Source organism: Thalassophryne amazonica, chromosome 10 (genome assembly GCF_902500255.1).
Source record: "Thalassophryne amazonica chromosome 10, fThaAma1.1, whole genome shotgun sequence".
NCBI lineage: Eukaryota > Metazoa > Chordata > Actinopteri > Batrachoidiformes > Batrachoididae > Thalassophryne > Thalassophryne amazonica.
The window spans coordinates 99,911,737-99,930,930 of NC_047112.1; the positions used below are offsets into that span (position 1 = coordinate 99,911,737).

The 19,194-nt window shown below is 39.1% G+C and overlaps 1 protein-coding gene across 3 annotated transcripts in view; it reads left to right on the forward strand.

Moving 5' to 3' along the window:
• Positions 1–19,194, forward strand: part of tubgcp5 (tubulin, gamma complex associated protein 5) — a 69,901-nt gene that overhangs the window by 40,192 nt on the left and 10,515 nt on the right. For 2 of the 3 annotated variants that reach the window (XM_034180616.1, XM_034180618.1), the window contains 6 exons: positions 5,066–5,334; positions 5,508–5,706; positions 7,669–7,857; positions 7,933–8,118; positions 8,199–8,283; positions 10,250–10,370. In XM_034180616.1, the coding sequence (XP_034036507.1) occupies positions 5,066–5,334; positions 5,508–5,706; positions 7,669–7,857; positions 7,933–8,118; positions 8,199–8,283; positions 10,250–10,370 (1,049 nt within the window). The remainder of the gene's footprint in view (positions 1–5,065; positions 5,335–5,507; positions 5,707–7,668; positions 7,858–7,932; positions 8,119–8,198; positions 8,284–10,249; positions 10,371–19,194) is intronic. The other variant, XM_034180617.1, reaches the window with a different exon arrangement.

Here is a 19,194-nt window from a genome sequence, read left to right on the forward strand (position 1 = left end):
AGACATCAGTCAGTTTGTAGAATAAATAAATTAATAGCCAAAACTAAAACACAATCTAAGTAATGCCTAAAACTGTCTAAATGTAATTGAAAAGTGATACCAGGGTGAGTGTTCTGTACTAAGTACTATGACATAATAATCTGTTAAGATGAAATAAAAAATCTTCAATAACTATAGGCTCATAAGACTAATATAAAAACAAAAATAATATACTTTACTCAGCCTCTGAATATTTCAGACCTGCTCCTAAGTTGCAATTACTATTTGCCTTCAGCACATTAGGAGGTTAGATTATTTGTTATATAAACTGCACCAGACTGCAGGAATTTTATGTATGGGCCATTATCCATTGCTAGTGTGTTTTTTTTTTTTTTTTTTTTTTTTTTTTGTCATTCTGACAATGGATGCAGCTTTTACAAGCAATGTTTTCACTCTGAAATCATGGGAAATTGTATTTCTGGACATATAGATTTAAAAAATTTTTTAAAATGTGCTAAGCACTCCTAAAACTGGAAGTCTAAAATTGCCTCTGTCTCTGGTACATTTTCAACTATTAACAAGCTGAATTTGAGTTTTAACACCACAATCGCTTTTGGAAGCATCAAAAGCGACAAAAGACCCAAACAATTAGCCCGCACTTCTATGTTTGAACATGCTGCCCCTGCTGGAAGCTACACGGCTACAGCACAGAAGCACCCTGAGAGCAGCCACAAAGCCAGCTTTCTACCAATCACAATGCTCCGGTCAGGCAGAGGTCTTGGAAAATAAAGGCATGCTGACTTATGGTTTGGTGTGAATACTGATAGAATAACTCCATTAATGTCAAGTCTGTCGTTTGTACAAAGTTAAAATATAACATATCTTTTAATGTTGAATAATGCACTAATTCTGAGGATTTGTAACAAACAGACAGATCGCAAAGGATTCTGGGTAAAAGTGCCTCTGCTAAACACTGATTGGTTCAGTCATTCATTATGTAAACCAACACGTTCATGTGACGTGTGTCATGTGCTGGTGTTTACAGATAAATGTGCTTTTGTAAAATATTCCATTTTTTATTTTTAAAACCAGGCATTTTCACGGAGCCCTGGAAGTGTCATCGCAAAATGTTTTGCATGTGGAGAGAATGTGCGCACATTTTATTAGTTTTATTACTAGTTTTATGATGTGCGCACGTTTTATGTTGTAAAACGTGCACTCAATATTGTCTTGACAAATAAATGTTGGCTTTACACTGTGCGAGTTTTGGCCCTTTTTCATTTTTCATTCGTGCGAGAATTTTTTGGGCCGAGTTTCAGGTTAATCGCGCGTCCTGCATCATGTAGTGTACGTGGAGTAACAAGCTGCGTTTAACATCTCACAACTACCTCCTGATCGCCGATCGTATGGTCGAATGAAAATCAAACCTGTTATTATTCTATTATTCTGGTCGGCTGTCGTGAATGTATCCTGCTGCTGAAGAGCTACAAGCATCCAACCGCTCGCACTGCGCATGTGCAAACATCGCAGAGCTGTCTTGTAATGTTTTGTTGTTGTTTTGTTTTTAAACTTAATTTGTAAAAAAAAAAAAAAAAGCCATTTGTAAAGCCAAAAAGTTGATTTGACAACCATCTGATATAACCGGGGTCAAAATAAATAGAACACTGCCATCTACTGGTGCCCAGACACTTAGTACTTAGGGTGAATACTACCATGAACTGCCATGAACACTACTGGCCAGTAGATGGCAGTAGAGGCCTTGAAAACTTGCCAAAACAAAATTCCAGATAATCCGTGTCTGCTACATTTAAGATGCGTGGAATTTAACAAATGCAAATACAATAACGTCTATAAACCCAGAGAATATATTCAGGAGAGTTTTAGGCACTAGAGTTTAATGCTGTTGTCCATGGAGCCTGAACAGAGTGTCTGAAATGCATTTGTCCTGTCGTGAGCGTTCTGAGATTCCCCTATTCTACCCATAATGCACTGCTGGCCACAGCATGTGCTCACAAAACCTTAAAAATTAGCACATTACTTTAAAACTAAAACATATCTGATATTTTCACTTTATAAAACTTCAGACATGACAGTAATTTTAAATAACTTGTCCAAAATTAGTTTGGTTAAAATTTGAACCATAAGTTAAAAATGTATGTCTCTGGATGACTTGGGTGAAAGTGATTTTTTTTTTTTTTTTTTTTTGTGACCAGTTCTCCTTTGCCTGTAGAGGATAGAGTGGTTTATCCTGGAAGCAGCTCTCTTCTGTTTGCAGAGGGTAGAACTATACATCTGTTAAGAAACTTTTAACAGGTAGGTGCTCAGCTGATTTTTTAAATTTAAAAATGTTTGCCTACGTTATTGGTCTAAAAGTTATCGTACAAAAATCTATCGGAAGATAATTGGTCCGATAATGGTTTTTAAAGTTATCTAAAAAGATAATCCGATAATGAGAACATTATCTTCGCTAATTATCTGTTATCGGAACTGTGCCCACCACTGCACAAATGTAACTCCATAGACTCTAAGCTGAGCTCTTCAGCCGGCTGCTGCACGTCAGGATGTAATTCATAAAAAACCGGAGGACGACCAAAAAACCTTTTGGTCGGTTGTAGTTTATTGTTTGGAAAGATGTCATTTGTTTTAAAATGGCGATTTGCTCTGTTATTAATTCCAACCGTAATCTGCATGGTTCTGTGGAGCTGTGCACTTAGTCCCATAAAACAGGATATTATTATTTCCATTACCTGATGGACAACATCCATTTGCGCACCTGGTGCTCACGGCAGTGAACCGGTGTCACAGACGGAACGGTCCACCCCTATAAATTGGTTCGCTCTGCGTCCTCTGAGCATGCGTCATTTCAGAGCTCAGCAGCTCGCCTAAGACGGAGTCTCTTCACCCAAAGCGATCAAATAGATTAATGGGATTATTAGCCATCAGATGACAAGGTAAAACATCTTAAATCATTCCAAAGTTGGTTTTAAGCAGAAATGAGGCAGTATTAAGCAGAAAGGAGGCAATACTCCGTGACGCTTTGACCGACACGCAGTGAACGCATCATGTAGCATCATGTAGCTGTGGCGCTCTGAGCGCTTTCTCCGTCTTTTGTGATGAAATAATGCTGAATTTATATGGAAATGATTGTTGTACAAAAGCTTCAGATATCTGTCACTGAGATAGATGATGACTGGAGTGCAGCTTTAAGGAGAAACAATGTGATAATTGGTGAACCGCGGCTAATGACGCATGCGCAGTGAAGGCAGGGTGGAACGTTTTTTTTAGGGGGGACCATGCGATCCGGTGTGGAACAGGGACAGTTAGTTCTCGTTTCTTGCCTGCAACAAGTGTCCCAGTTCATGACTTTAGTACACACCAAGGTGACTCACAATTGACAACATTAAATGGCTTTGAGAGGGGTTAATGAAGAAATTGCTGACCTGCCACTGGAAGCGAAGCAGAGAACCAGTGAACAGCGGGTCAAAGCACTGCTTTGTTTCTGCAAGCTTCAAGCAGACCCTCTGCAATCAATGTAGAGAAGTGATCATTTCCCAATAAACACCCTCAAAAACAGCGGCCGCTCCAGTGTCCCAAACTGAAGGACCGATAAGGGAATTGTTGAGCATAAAGGCTATTGATGTCAACATGTTTGTTTTGGTAGAAATGTGCTTTCTGTCCGTCCGTGGTGCATTCAATGTGCATTGGAAAAAAATCGATGCAAGCCGGCAGCGACCATCGCGATTCAACTCGTCATTGAATCGATCCACACTGAATGAATCAATACACTCGCATTGTGCAGGTTTGTATCTAGATACCGATTCCTATCGATTAATCTCTACATGCCTAGTCTGTACACAATGAAGCATTAATAATAATAAACAGATAACACTGAGGCCTGCAACAACACATTATTTTAAACTCTAATTAATGTCACATGACAGGAATCATGCCCAGAAATAAATTGGAATATAAATTCTTAGCGCAAATAATTCATTCTTTTGGGTAACTGGTCAGTTCTTTTGGTTTAAGAAATTTTAATGTCATTCCCCATTGCCTTAAGGGGGCACTGTGGTTTCATTAGTATTAATGGTAGACATCTTTGTTTTCTGTCTGATGGGAGCTTGGTAGAAGGGAGGGGAGCTTGAGATGCCATGCCTTGAAAATGCCATGTTCTGGGTTTTGAAGTTCTCTGAACTGGACGGGTTCATTGAATCTGTCAAAAACGTCCCATTTAAACTGGTGTTGACCAGAACAAGAGTGTTTAGAGCCTCAATTCTTTGATCTTTTATTCAAGATAACGACTGCTGGTGTAGTGTCCTGAGGGGTCATAATCCAGCCAGGAAATGCTTGGGGGAGTTTGGGCTCCGTTTGTGGTTCGGGGGGGGGGGGGTCACGAACACTCTGAAAGATAGTGATTTTCCATCACTTCATGCCACGTTCCTGGTATTTTGTCACAATTACATTTTCTTTGTCCAAAGGACTTCAGGGATTCTTGACCCTACTTTTGACTCACATGCAATGAAATGTGAGTATATGTAAGGAATGATCTGTGTTTTTTTTACAGGCACTATAGTTTCAGTAAATGTGGACACAGAGATTCCGTGTGCTGCAGAATCTTTTGTCTGGATGATTACTCGGTGCATTGTAATAGAACTTTGATTTCAGACTTTGATTGCAAGTACTATGTCAGTTTAATGTCATAGATTCTTTGAACTGTGAGTGATTGTGTTTCTACCAGTTATATTTTGGGTAACATCACTTTAATGTCTGTACAGATACATATTGTTGTGTCTCAAAATGTTTACTTTGCCAAGTGTGATTTCCCCCAATTCCTCTTTTATCAGCTCTTTTCCTCACATGTTAAATGGCAGGAATTAACATCTGAGGAAAAAAACACATGTACGAGTATAGGAAGAAAGGATGTAATTAAAAAGAAATGATCATGTCAGCAGTTCACTTTGTTTGATTCCCCCCCCCCCCCCCCCCCCCAAAAAAAAAAATTAGCCCTGTAATGAGCTGCTTACTTCCAAACGTTTGAGTAGTTGCACTTTAAATGTGTATAGAAAATGAATGTTTTCTTTCCCAGGAACAAGGACGTAGCAGTAAACCACCGGGACTTCTGGCATGCCACCTACACACTGTACAGTGTGTCCCAGATGGTGGAGAATGAGGAGAAGCTGAGCGACGCTGCCAGTGGGAGCTCTAGTGGGGATCAGGGTTCCAGCAACAGCCAGCTCACCATGGTGTCCTTCCTCAAACCTGTCCTCAAGCAGATCATCATGGCTGGAAAGTCCATGCAGCTGCTCAGAAACTTGCACTGCAAGGAGGTTGAGCAGTGTGAAACATCCTCTAGAGGTCAGTGTTTGTTACTCAAGGGCTTTGATGTAAATTAGCATTTCCTGCTTTGTATTGGTTTCCTTTGTCAGTGTTTTACTATGAAGAACAGAATTGGTATTTATTTATTTAAGTATGTTAATGAACTGTTGTCATATGTACAAAAGCAAATGCTGGGATTGTCTCCATTACAGATGCAGAGAGGAAGAGTTTGTACACACTGTTTCTGGAATCGGTGCAGTCACGTCTCTCCAGTCGTGAAGACACTCCCACAGACGCCATCATCGAGCAACAGGCCACTAAAAGGAGCCTCGTAAAGATGCAGTCCATCATTGCACATCATCTGGAGATCGATGATGTCCATGACCCGTTGCTGGCCATCAACTTTGCCAGGTGAAGAATAAGCAAAATATCTAATCAGACAGTGCATGCTACGACCACAATTCCAGTGAAGTTAGGATGTTGTGTGTAATGTAAATAAAAACAGAATACAATGATTTGCAAATCCTCTTCAACCTATATTCAATTGAATACACCACAAAGACAAGACATTTAATGTTCACACTGATAAACTTTGTTTTTGTTCAAATATTTCCTCATTTTGAAATGGATGCCTGCAGCACATTTCACAAAAGTTGGGACAGTGGTATGTTTACCACTGTGTGACATCACCTTTCCTTCTAACAAAACTCAATAAGCATTTGGGAACTGAGGACACTAATTATGAGTGTCATGATTGGGTATAAAAGGAGCATCCCCAAAAGGCTCAGCTATTCACAAGGAAAGATGGGACGAGGATCACCTCTTTGTGAACAACTGCATGAAAAAATAGTCCAACAATGTTTCTCAACGTTCAGTTGCAAGGAATTTAGGAATTCCATAATCTACAGTCCATAATATAATCAGAAGATTCAGAGAATCTGGAGAACTTCCTACACGTGAGCGGCAAGGCCGAAAACCAACATTGAATGCCTGTAACCTTTCAATCCGTCAGGTGGCACTGCATTAAAAACAAACATCGTGTCAAGGATCTTACCACTTGGCCTCAGGAACACTTCAGAAAATCATTGTCAGTTAACACAGTTCGTCGCTACATCTATAAGTGCAAGTTAAACTCTACCATGCAAAGCAAAAGCCATACATCAATAACATCCAGAAATGCCGCCGCCTTCTCTGGACCCGAGCTCATTTGAAATGGACAGACGCAAAGTGGAAAAATGTGCTGTGGTCTGATGAGTCCACATTTCAAATTGTTTTTGGAAATCATGGCCGTCGTGTCCTCCGGACAAAAGAGGAAAAAAGACCATCCAGATTATTACCAGCGCAAAGTTCAAAAGCCAGCATCTGTGATGGTATGGGGGTGTGTGTTAGTGCCCATGGCATGGGCAACTTACACATCTGTGATGGCACCATCAATGCTGAAAGGTACATCCAGGTTTTGGAGCAACACATGCTGCCATCCAGGCAACATCTTTTTCAGGGACATCTCTGCTTATTTAAGCAAGACAATGCCAAGCCACATTCTGCACGTGTTACAACAGCGTGGCTTGGTAATAAGAGTGCTGGTACTAGATTGGCTTGCCTGCAGTCCAGACCTGTTGCCCATTGAAAATGTGTGGCACATTATGAAGCACAAAATATGACAAAGGAGACCCCGCACTGTGGAACAACTGAAGTCATACATCAAGCAACAATGGGAAAGAATTCCACCTACAAAGCTTCAGCAATTAGTGTCCTCAGTTCCCAAATGCTTATTGAGTGTTGTTAGAAGGAAAGGTGATGTAACACAGTGGTAAACATACCACTGTCCCAACGTTTTTGAAACCTGTTGCAGACATCCATTTCAAAATGAGCAAATATTTGCACAAAAGAAAAGTTTATCAGTTTGAACATTAAATATCTTGTCTTTCTGGTGTATTCAATTGAATATAGGTTAAAGAGGATTTGCAAATCATTGTATTCTGTTTATATTTACATTTTACACAATGTCTCAACTTCATTGGAATTGGGGTTGTAGAATGATATAGGTTCCTGGTTTAAATACTAACTGTAACATCTAAATGTTCTATTGTGACAGTATTTTGGAATAAACAGACATTTGTGAATGTCAGTTCAAAACCAGTTCGAAATTTAAAAGGATTTGTAACAACTCTGAGGATAAACTGTAGTATAATCAGTTTGTTAAAATCTGAATGCTGAACAACTTGCTCAGTGTATGTACTCAACTTTTGTTCTGCTTATGGTATCACCTCTACAAATGCACTGTCTGAAGAAAATGTGATTAGGTTTATTTTTGTGGGTAAATCTGAAGAGTCTAAAAATCTAAGTAAGCTCTTGGTGTTTTTTGGCTCACAGGCTGTACTTGGAGCAGAGCGATTTTCACCAGCGGTTCTCTGGGGGCGACGTCATTGTAGATCGCTCGTCACAGTCTGTCACTTGTCAGACGTTTGAGCTCACGCTGCGCTCCTGTCTCTACCCACACATTGAGAAGCAGTATATCGAGTGTTGCGGTAATCTTATGAAGACTTTAAAAAAAGATTACAGGTAAATAAGTAAAACCATCAGGGTTTCTGCTGTATTGCACCACATTTTTGTCACAGCTATTCCACAACTCCACAGGCTGCTGGAGTATCTCCAAGCTATGAGGAACTACTTCCTCCTGGAAGCTGGAGACACCATGTACGACTTTTACACTGCCATCTTTGACAAGGTCCAAGAGAAGGAGAGCTGGCAGCAGCCGGCTTTTCTCAATGTTCAGCTGCAGGAGGCAGTTGGACAGCGCTACCCAGAGGACAGCAGCAGGCATTGCACATTTTTTATGATTGAAAAATATTGATTCATCAAATAAAAAGTTAGCATTTTCTTGACCATTTCATATTTTATAGGTTGTCAGTCTTGTTGGAGACCATAGACCCTGTCAGGAAAAAACACCCTGTGAATAATCTAGAAGTGCTTACCCTCAGTTACAAGGTAAACAATATGACTATAGGTAAGTGGTAAATGATCTTCTGGATGCAATGGATTCTGATGCCACTACAGTTCTGGTGCTATTAGATCTTAGTGCTGCATTTGATATGGTGGGTCATCGTATTCTACTTGATAGCCTGGAAAATCATTTTGGGATTACTGGGAATGTCCTTGGATTGTTGACATCCTACCTAACCAGTTGTTCTCATTGTGTTCTATACAACAACACTACCTCTAACCTTGGTGACATGAAATATGGGGTTCCACTGGGGTCCATCTTAGCCCCCCTGCTTATATCCCTTTATATAGCACCTCTTGGGCACATACTATGTAGTTATGGGATTACTTTTTATTGTTACACTGACACTCAGTTGTACTAGTTGATAACTGCTGGTAATCTCGTACACATAAAGTCTTTAGAGGATTTCATGGAGTCAGTGAAAAGCTGGATGTCCAGCAATTTCTTACTTTTAAACTCGGACACAACCGAAATGATGGTTCTTGGTCCAGCAAGAATTTGACCAGCTAACGCTTAACCTAGACTTGTGTGTCATACATCACACTGACAAAGTGAGGAACCTTGGTGTGATGTTTCTTCCCACGCTGTCCTTTGACCTCCACATTAGAAATATTATGAGGACTGCTTTCTTCCACCTGCAAAACATAATGAAGATTCATCCCATCCTGTCTATGGTTGATGCAGAGACTCCGATCCATGCACTTGTCTCTTCTAGATTGGACTACTGCAATGTTCTGTTCTCTGGTCTGCCACAGTCCAGCATCAGGGATCTCCAATTGGTTCAGCATGCTGCTGCCAGAGTTTTGACAAGAAGCTGAAAGTTCAACCGCATTACACCGATTTTTGCATAGGTGTCAATCTGACTCCAGAAAGGGCAAAGATGGCACAGGTTTCTTTGTAACTAACTCCACCAGGTGATTTCACTGATTAACATCAGATGGGATGAGCAGACGGGATGAGTTCATCAATGAAATCACTTGGTGGAGTTGGTGGTTACAAAGAAACCTGCACCCTCTTTGCCGTTTCTGGAGTAAGGTTGACACCTATGATTTTGGTGTCTCTTCAGTAGCTTCCTGTCTCTGTGAGGCCATATTTTAAGGTTTTGTTAATAACCTATGTTATTATTCACAGACTAGCACCTCTCTACTTACTGACCTAATTGCACCCTACATACTTGCCCGGGCTCTGCATTCTCAAGGGGCAGGACTGAATCTGAATCTGTTTTAGCTCCCTACGGAAATAAAACCATCAGATTCTGCAGAGACATTCAAGTCAAGACTTAAGAGGCATCTATTGAACTATGCTTCTTATGCCTTTAATTCATCTCATTAGCAACGGAACAGGTCTTGGCTTTACTTCATCCAAATTCTGGGTCTGTTAGTGAAGCTCAGGGCTAGCTGCCGGGTATCACCTTAGTATTCTATCTGCTTCCCTGTGGATTTACTGCTGGTGACCTCATACCTTAGGTGCAGTTTTTCCAGGTGACTGATTCTGCTCTTTTTCTCTCTGTCTGAGGCACTGACGACATTACCCAAGGGTGACAGCTCCATACCTGCTGGACTGACCATGAGATGCCATAGCTGAAGCTGATGCCGCACAATGCAGTCTGCTTTTGAAATATATTCTTATTATATTTGCTACAAATATACTGATGATTGCAAAGTAGTTTGCTAGCATTATTTTGTTGCTAGTTTTAATATAATTTTAGTGAAATCTTTGTCAATCCTGTGGCGGCTGCTTCATTGACACCCATTTACTCCTTGTTAAACAACATTTTCCAAAAAATAAAAGGATTTGTCATGAATGATGCAATTGTAAAAGACAACCAGAGCACTCTGAGTCTTGAGTGCTAATTATATTCTAATACGTCTAGAGTTGTAACAAAGTGCATGTATCATTTATTAATTTTGAAAAATGCCATCTTGTCTTTTTTTTCCTTTTTCTGAGCAGGTTCCCTGGCCTGTTGATATTGTGATCAGCTCTGAGTGTCAGAAGATCTACAACCAAGTGTTTCTCCTCCTGCTGCAGATAAAATGGGCCAAATACAGTTTAGACACACTTCGTTTTAGTGGTAGGTGTTAATGTGCTGCTTCAAATGATTGACATGATGTTAATATGGCTATCTACTCTGTGTACAGTGCCACCTAAACAAGTCAGGGGATGGATACATGAACATTTCAAAGTCCAAGAATATAAGAATATGGGCTTGTAGGAAGGGAACATGTACAGATCCTGGACACCATAGGGTAAAATGTGAAGTGTGCTAAAATGTTTAGTGTAATATACCATTTTAAATGTTAATGTCTGGAGTCCTAACCCTGAAATTTTCAGAGCTTGATGCCTGTTCATGATGGAGATACATCTGATTAAAATTAAGCACTTTAAATCACCTCACTGGGATGTAGGGTTAGGGTTAAGGAATTTGAATTTTTCTTGTGATTAAATACATTAAATTCATAAATTTGTGTAGTGTGTTGTGTTAAATATATTCAAGCCAAATTTAATTCAACAGAATACATTCACAGTATCACAATAATCAAAGTAGAGTGTTTAATATGCTTGTCGCTAAAAGAGCCTTTCCCATTTAGTTGGACAGTTACTTATGTACAGCTGATTTTATTTACTTTATTTTATTTTACTTTTATTTAGCAGTGCTTTTTCATGTGCAGGTAGTTTAACATTATGAATCCAGTTCAACAACTTTTAACTGTCTGCTTATATGCTTCACTTCAGAGCTGCAACACATAAGAAAATCATGTTTATTATTAAATAGTAATAACTTTCCATCTGATTCCTGGTTCTGTTTGACAAATGCAAGCTATAAAGTACACAAATTGTGATGTACAGTAACCTAGACATAAGAGAGAGGCTGGGATTGTTAGCTACTGAATGAGGTCATACAAAAAAAATCTGTGAGTACCAGATGCTCAACATGGCATAGTTTCCAGCAGGTTCTTCAATAGCTGGAACGCTACAGAGCGTGACGTACACAAAACATACTACTAATATATTACTAATGAGCCTTGATTTAAAGAGTCAATGAAATGCTTAATTAAATAGAAAATAACCATAACTTAGTGATGTTCCAAAATCAGTTGTCCCGCATCACTGGTGTATCATCTCTGGGGTGCAGTTTTATGATGTGTAAAAATGTGTCATAGTGTTCAACTTGATAACGTGGTCCACTGCTGTAAATCTGTGTATTGCAGGATGACCATATTGCACAAACATTTCTATCTTATTACGCTCTTTACTATGCCGAAGAAGAAAAAGCAGCATGCTGTAAGCAGAAATATCACTGCAGAGAAAAGTTGCAGTAAATGGAGTATGTGTAAAGCAAATAGCCAAGTTAATGACGCTGGACTGCTAATTAGTATATGGACATTATAAAAGAAAAAGAGGAAGTTTCTCCATGTGTACCCACTTATATGCCTTATATGCCTCCCTTGATAAAATATTCTTTTGGCAACAGTGTGAAAAAAAACACACAAAGTTTTGCAATAAAAATATGCATATGCTTTATTTTATTATTTCTTTTTCCTGGTAGAGTGACATGTATTTCTGTGCTACTGGGAATTTTCTGCAAGTCTTTATCAACACATCAAAATATTTTATACTCTCTTTTTAAAGCTCCTTTTCATAAATGTTTTTTTCCCCAATTTATTTAATTTTATATTGTACCAAATCACAACAAAGTTCAGCACTTCCGGAAGTGCTGCACACTGGAATTCCAACACACTTCAATTCCAGAATGTTTTGCAGTCACATATTGCACAGAACAATGCTAAAACTTCAAAGTTTAGTAAAGGCTGGAAAAAATACAGATTGTAAATGTCTGAAGATGCACAATAGCAGCTTCCTACAGTTAGCTACACCGAGACCTGGAGAAACTGCATTTCGTTCTGCCTGTAAGGGTCGAGTGACAATAAAAGTGAGTCTGAGTTTGAGTCCTATATGGACAAGTTCACGCCGCAACATTTCTTGTTAAAAAAAAACGGACTACAGACGGATAATCCAGTACCTACGGTTAAAAAAAAGAAAGAAAACATTGTAAGACTAAGAGACTATGCAAGAAGAAGACTATCGACTTGCTCCAGGTTGTCTGATTTTGTTTAAACATTTTAATATGTAGGCATAGGAACTAACGATGTCTTTGAATACCACAGAGGTCATACTAATAATTCAATATTAACAGATGCATTTGCTCTTATGTGCTCTGTAATTTTGGGCATTTAGCATGTCTTAAAGTTCTGAAATTGGCTAGGACAGGAAGCCCCCCGCCCTTCCACTGAGAGATTGCAGTGAGTGATATTTGGCTTCTGTAAACAAATTAAGCTGTGACAGAGGATGTTGAAGTTTGCATCAGATATATATATATATATATATATATATATATATATATATATATATATATATATATATATATATATATATATATATATATATATATATATATATATAAAACCTTTATTAAACCAGGTTAGTCCTATTGAGGTTGAGATCTCTTTTGCATGGAAGACCTGGGCAGTTCTAAATTTTCCATTTCACCTAACCTGCATGTCTTTAAATGTGGGAGGAAACCAGAGCACCTGGAGGAAACCCACACAAACATGAGAACATGCAAATTCCACACAAAAAGGCCGCTGGTGGGAATCGATCCCATGACCTTCTTGCTGTGAGGCAAGTGTATATACTAGTGTATATATAGTGCATATACTAGTGCGTTGCCGATGGGCATCCATGGGCTCTAGATTGGATAGTGTTTATAAAATAGGTAACTGACATTTTTCAAGGGTAGTAATCAGTTGTACAAAGTTTCTATATTGAGTTGGAATGGCGTGTGATTCCAGAATGTTTTTAGAACCTGAGACATCAACAGTTTATAGAAGAACTCACCCCTTCTATTTCCTGCTAATTACGTAAATTTTTTTGTTAGTTTACTGTCTTAATGTTTTAATATTTAGTAAATTGTAAATTGTTGTCATAAATATTTTAGGTTATTGTTATCATATACATATTATTATCATCAGTATTAATGTATATGTCGCAGACATGAACGAGCAAAGCTTTTCAGCATCTCACCATGGCATTTAGGTCCTTCAGAATTCTTTTTCTTGAGTAAATGCTTCAAGGGAGCATTAGCATGGCTAAAACCTTTCAGCTTCTGGGGTGCTCCGCCTTTTTAAGCATTTTTCTTTATTTGCCTCTCACATTCCTGGAAGCTCCTCACCATCTAACCATGTCATCTAGGTCCTTCACACTTTATTTTCAGTAATTGCTTCTGAGGAGCATTAGCGTGACTAAAAATGTTCTGCTTCTGGGGAGCTCCCCCCCCCCCCCCCCCCCCCAAATTACAGCCCTCTTAACCCCCTGCCACGTTCAGCATTTTTTAAATGTAGATGTAAATTAATATTCAAACTTTTCAGGTAGTTGACAATAGGGCTGCATAATATTGCCAAATTATCATATCTCAATATTGTCAAGTTGTAGAGATTTGCTTTCAGTTTGAGTTTAAGGAAGATAACTTTAGATTTATTTATCTAAAGTTGTGTCATTGGTGTGTCACTCAGACAGCAATTTAAGAGGTTATATAAAAATAAGTCTGTCAGACAGCAAAATTAAGAGGCTACACAGGTTTTATACAGAACAGAGGAGTAAATTACTTGTATTTCTTTCAGCGTGAGCGTCTTCACAGTATATCGCATGAATCAACAGCTGCCTGCTAGTTTAAAAACACTGGATAAACGCGTATATATAAGGCAACTTGAATTAAAGGATAAATGTCGCTTTTAACAACATGGACCTCATTTCTGGCATAAAATACAGTTGCTTACTCATGATATAACTTTGGTGTCATTAGAAGTCAGTGAGTCAAACATTTTTTCTTCTAAGGTGGATTAGAGCTTTTTGTGGTACACAGCGCTCACTACTGTACAGGAAGGGCCTAGCAGTCAGTATGTGTCACTGATTTCAAAATGCAGCTCTCTTCAACCAGACGTGCAGTGCCATGACGTGATTGACATTTGACACTTCCTGTTTCACTGTCGACTCAAAATTTGACACTTGCTGTTTCAGTTTGAACTCGCCACTATATTCTCGCGAGATTCCATGAGATCTCATCTGTCAATCCAGGAAATGTCGATCCAGCAAGTGTTTGACATTTACAGTCTCACTGTGGACTCAAAATTTGGCACTTCCTGTTTGGGCCTCCCTGTACCATGAGCGAGCTTCATGCCGCTGCTCGTTGCTTTGCTCGTAGTATTATTATTATTATTAATAATAATAATATCTCTGTGTCGCGGACATGAACGAGCAAAGCTCTTCAGCATCTCACCATGTCATTTAGGTCCTTCAGAATTTTTTGAGTAAATGCTTCAGGGGAGCATTAGCATGGCTAAAACCTTTCAGCTTCGACCCACCACCACCTTTTTAAGCATTTTTCTTTATTTACCTCTCACATGCTTGGAAGCTCCTCACCATCTAACCATGTCCTTTAGGTTCTTAAGACTTTTTTCAGTAAAATGGTTCTTTGGAGCATGAGCATGACTAAAACCTTTCAGCTTCTGGGGAACTCCGCCCCCCACCAGACACCCCCCCCCCCCCCTGCATTTCTAAGCATTTTCTTTTTTTTGCTTTTCAGCTTCTGTAGGGACTCTGCCCCCCACACTCCCCACCTTTTTAAGCATTTTTCTTTTTTTGCCTTTCAGCTGACCCCCCTAATTACAGCCCTCTTAACCCCCTGCCACTTTAAGCATTTTTAAAATGTAGATGTAAATTAATATTCAACGTTTTCAGCTAGTTGACAGTAGGGCTGCACAATATGGCCAAATTATCGTATGTCAATATTGTCATATGATAAACCATATGACTATGATTTGACACAAAGTACAGCAACAGTGAAAATTAAACATTCTTAAACAAAGCAGTAATAATACCACACTTATTTTTGCACTCATCATAAGGTTAGGATAATGTGCCCTCCAGAAGTATTGAAACACTTGGAATTTCACACATTTTAATTTGTTTATATACCATTTCAAATACAAGAAATACAAAAGATATAAAGAATAAAAATTTCTGAAAGTATCTTCCTCAAACTCAAACTGAAAGCAAATCTCTAAAACCTGTAAATAATAATCAGTTTTATTGCCAGTTTTCTTCAGACAAGTCGGGGGGTGGAATCATGAACATTTCCAAGTCACTGAATATGTCTTGGACTTTATTTACATCAGTTATGAAGAAACACAAAAGTTTCTTTCACCAAAACATCAAATCTATGCTTTCATCTCAAATGTACTTTCTGTCAAATTGTAGCTGAACATTCAGGTCTTCTTTTTAAGAAAATCCTCCTCTACACCACTTCATTGTGGGAGGAGTCGTCCAGCCCCTCGTCGGAATTCCTTTGTCTGAGAAGTTGCTGAGAGACTGGCGCTTTGTTTGATCAAAATTTTTTCTAAACCTGTGAGACACATCGACGTGGACACGGTTCGAAAAATTAAGCTGGTTTTCGGTGAAAATTTTAACGGCTGATGAGAGATTTTGAGGTGATACTGTCGGATATTCCACTGTTAAAGGAGATTTTTTTTTAATGAAAGACGTGCGGACGGCGCGGTGCAGCGCCACAGGAAAAACACCTCCGTGTTGATAACCATTTGTAAAATCCAGGCAGCTTTTGATGGCTTTCAGTGGAGTGAGTATATGAGAAATTGTTTAACAGCTGGACATGTTCCAACTTGTCCTTAAGGCTTGCAACGGAGGTGTTTTTCCTGTGGCGGAGCGTCGCGGCGGCTGCGAGCCAACGCTGCAATCCGCCCGCACGTCTTTCATTAAAAAAATCTCCTTTAACAGTGGAATATCCGTATAAAATGCTGAAACCAACTTCTTCTGAAACTTCTCTGTTCTCTCACGACGTCCTGGATCAATAGAGCCTGAAATGTGGAGGTTTTCAGCTTGAAACAGGCTGACAACGGCGCCTGGGAGCGCTGCGCGACGTCCCGCACCGTGGGAAGTCCTTAAAGTGACAGTATCACCTCAAAATCTCTCATCAGCCGTTAAAATTTTCACTGAAAACCAGCTTAATTTTTCGAACCGTGTCCACTTCGATGTGTCTCAGAGGTTTAGAAAAAATTTCGATCAAACAAAGCGCCAGTCTCTCAGCAACTTCTCAGACAAAGGAATTCCGACGAGGGGCTGGATGACTCCTCCCACAAAGAGTGCTCACAGGCGGATGACGTCACTGACAGGCGTGGAAAAACTCACGCATGCGCACGAGGGTTCAAGCATGTCTGACGTAAAAACATATGAATGAAATCCATATAGTTTTTGAAAAAAATAAAAAGGACCTATACTTTATTGACAGACCTCGTATATAGTGTAGCAGATAAGAGAATATTTAGAGTGGAATCCTGCAAATGGTGATACAAACATCAAATTTGGCAGAAATACTCCAGAGACATCAACTCTTTTGAAAAAACTGATTGGCCACTTGAATTTTCAATAGGCAGCCAGGTGGGGGTTAATTGAAGAATTACACAGGGGTCAAAATTAAAAGAGGCTCCAATCATATTGAAAACTACACCACATTATTTGCCTGGTCACAAAGATTCCAAAAGGGTATAGTTTGGACAATCTGTGACTGAATGTTATGGAGTTATGTGGTACAACCCCTGGCAATAATTATGGAATCACCGGCCTCGGAGGATGTTCATTCAGTTGTTTAATTTTGTAGAAAAAAAGCAGATCACAGACATGACACAAAACTAATGTCATTTCAAATGGCAACTTTCTGGCTTTAAGAAACACTATAAGAAATCAAGAAAAAAAATTGTGGCAGTCAGTAACGGTTACTTTTTTAAACCAAGCAGAGGGGAAAAAAATATGGACTCACTAAATTCTGAGGAATAAATTATGGAATGACCCTGTAAATTTTCATCCCCAAAACTAACACCTGCATCATATCAGATCTGCTCGTTAGTCATCATCTAAAAAGGAGTGATCACACATTGGAGAGCTGTTGCACCAAGTGGACTGACATGAATCATGGGCTCCAACACGAGATATGTCAATTGAAACAAAGGAGAGGATTATCAAACTCTTAAGAGGTTAAATCATCACGCAATGTTGCAAAAGATGTTGGTTGTTCACAGTCAGCTGTGTCTAAACTCTGGACCAAATACAAACAACATGGGAAGGTTGTTAAAGGCAAACATACTGGTAGACCAAGGAAGACATCAAAACGTCAAGACAGAAAACTTAAAGCAATATGTCTCAAAAATTGAAAATGCACAACAAAACAAATGAGGAACGAATGGGAGGAAACTGGAGTCAACGTCTGTGACCGAACTGTAAGAAACCGCCTAAAGGAAATGAGATTTACATACAGAAAAGCTAAACGAAAGCCATCATTAACACCTAAACAGAAAAAAACAAGGTTACAATGAGCTAAGGAAAAGCAATCGTGGACTGTGGATGACTGGATAAAAGTCATATTCAGTGATGAATCTCGAATCTGCATTGGGCAAGGTGATGATGCTGGAACTTTTGCTTGGTGCCGTTTGGACACTTTTCTTATCCCATCAATTGAAAGGATGTTTGGGGATGATATCATTTTTCAAGATGATAATGCATCTTGCCATAGAGCAAAAACTGTGAAAACATTCCTTGCAAAAAGACACATAGGGTCAATGTCATGGCCTGCAAATAGTCCGGATCTTAATCCAATTGAAAATCTTTAGTGGAAGTTGAAGAAAATGGTCCATGACAAGGCTCCAACCTGCAAAGCTGATCTGGCAACAGCAATCAGAGAAAGTTGGAGCCAGATTGATGAAGAGTGCTGTTTGTCACTCATTAAGTCCATGCCTCAGAGACTGCAAGCTGTTATAAAAGCCAGAGGTGGTGCAACAAAATACTAATGATGTGTTGGAGCATTCTTTTGTTTTTCATGATTCCATAATTTTTTCCTCAGAATTGAGTGATTCCATATTTTTTCCCTCTGCTTGGTCTAAAAAAGTAACGGTTACTGATTGCCACAATTTTTTTTTTTTCTTGATTTCTTATAGTATTTCTTAAAGCCAGAAAGTTGCCATTTGAAATGACTTTAGTTTTGTGTCATGTCTGTGATCTGCTTTTTTTCTACAAAATTAAACAACTGAATGAACATCCTCCGAGGCCGGTGATTCCATAATTTTTGCCGGGGTTGTAAAAGGAGCAAAAACAGTGACAAAGGTCAGTTTCAGTTTGTATAGGGGTCAAAAGTTGGTCCAATTTTGGTTTAAAAAAAAAAAGAAAAAAAAAAAAGATGCAAATTATTGGTTGAGTTAATCGGGTTTTAAAAAGTAACAGCTGCATCATGTGTCATGCTGAGTTCATGTTACAGGGTAACATATGTCACTGTAAGAGACATAATCAACAAAAAAATCCTGAAATAATGTTTTTTTTTTTAAATAATTTATTTGTATGTTACTGCTGCAAATAAGTATTTGAACACCTACCAACCAGCAAGAATTCTGGCTCACACAGACCTGTTGATTTTTCTTTAAGAAGCCCTCTTATTCTGCACTCTTTACCTGTATTAATCATGTCCGTATATAGAGGGGGTTCAGGGGGTTCATTCGCAACTGACAGGCAGGTATAAAGTTTGCATTAATGTTATCTTGGTTCTTCCTGGGTGGTTCTTATGGCAACTGATCCAATCCCAAGCAAGGACTATTTGTATATAAAAATGTATTTCCTAAAATGATACATTTTGGGTTTCAAATGAAATTTATGTAGCTTTTTACCCCTCGAAATCCTCAAAAAGCTTCTGCTTTGGGGGGCTTCGCCCCCCTGAGCCCCCCACGAGGGCATTGCCCCTCAACCCCACTGGGGGCCCGTTTGAAGTTGACCAGTGACCATCT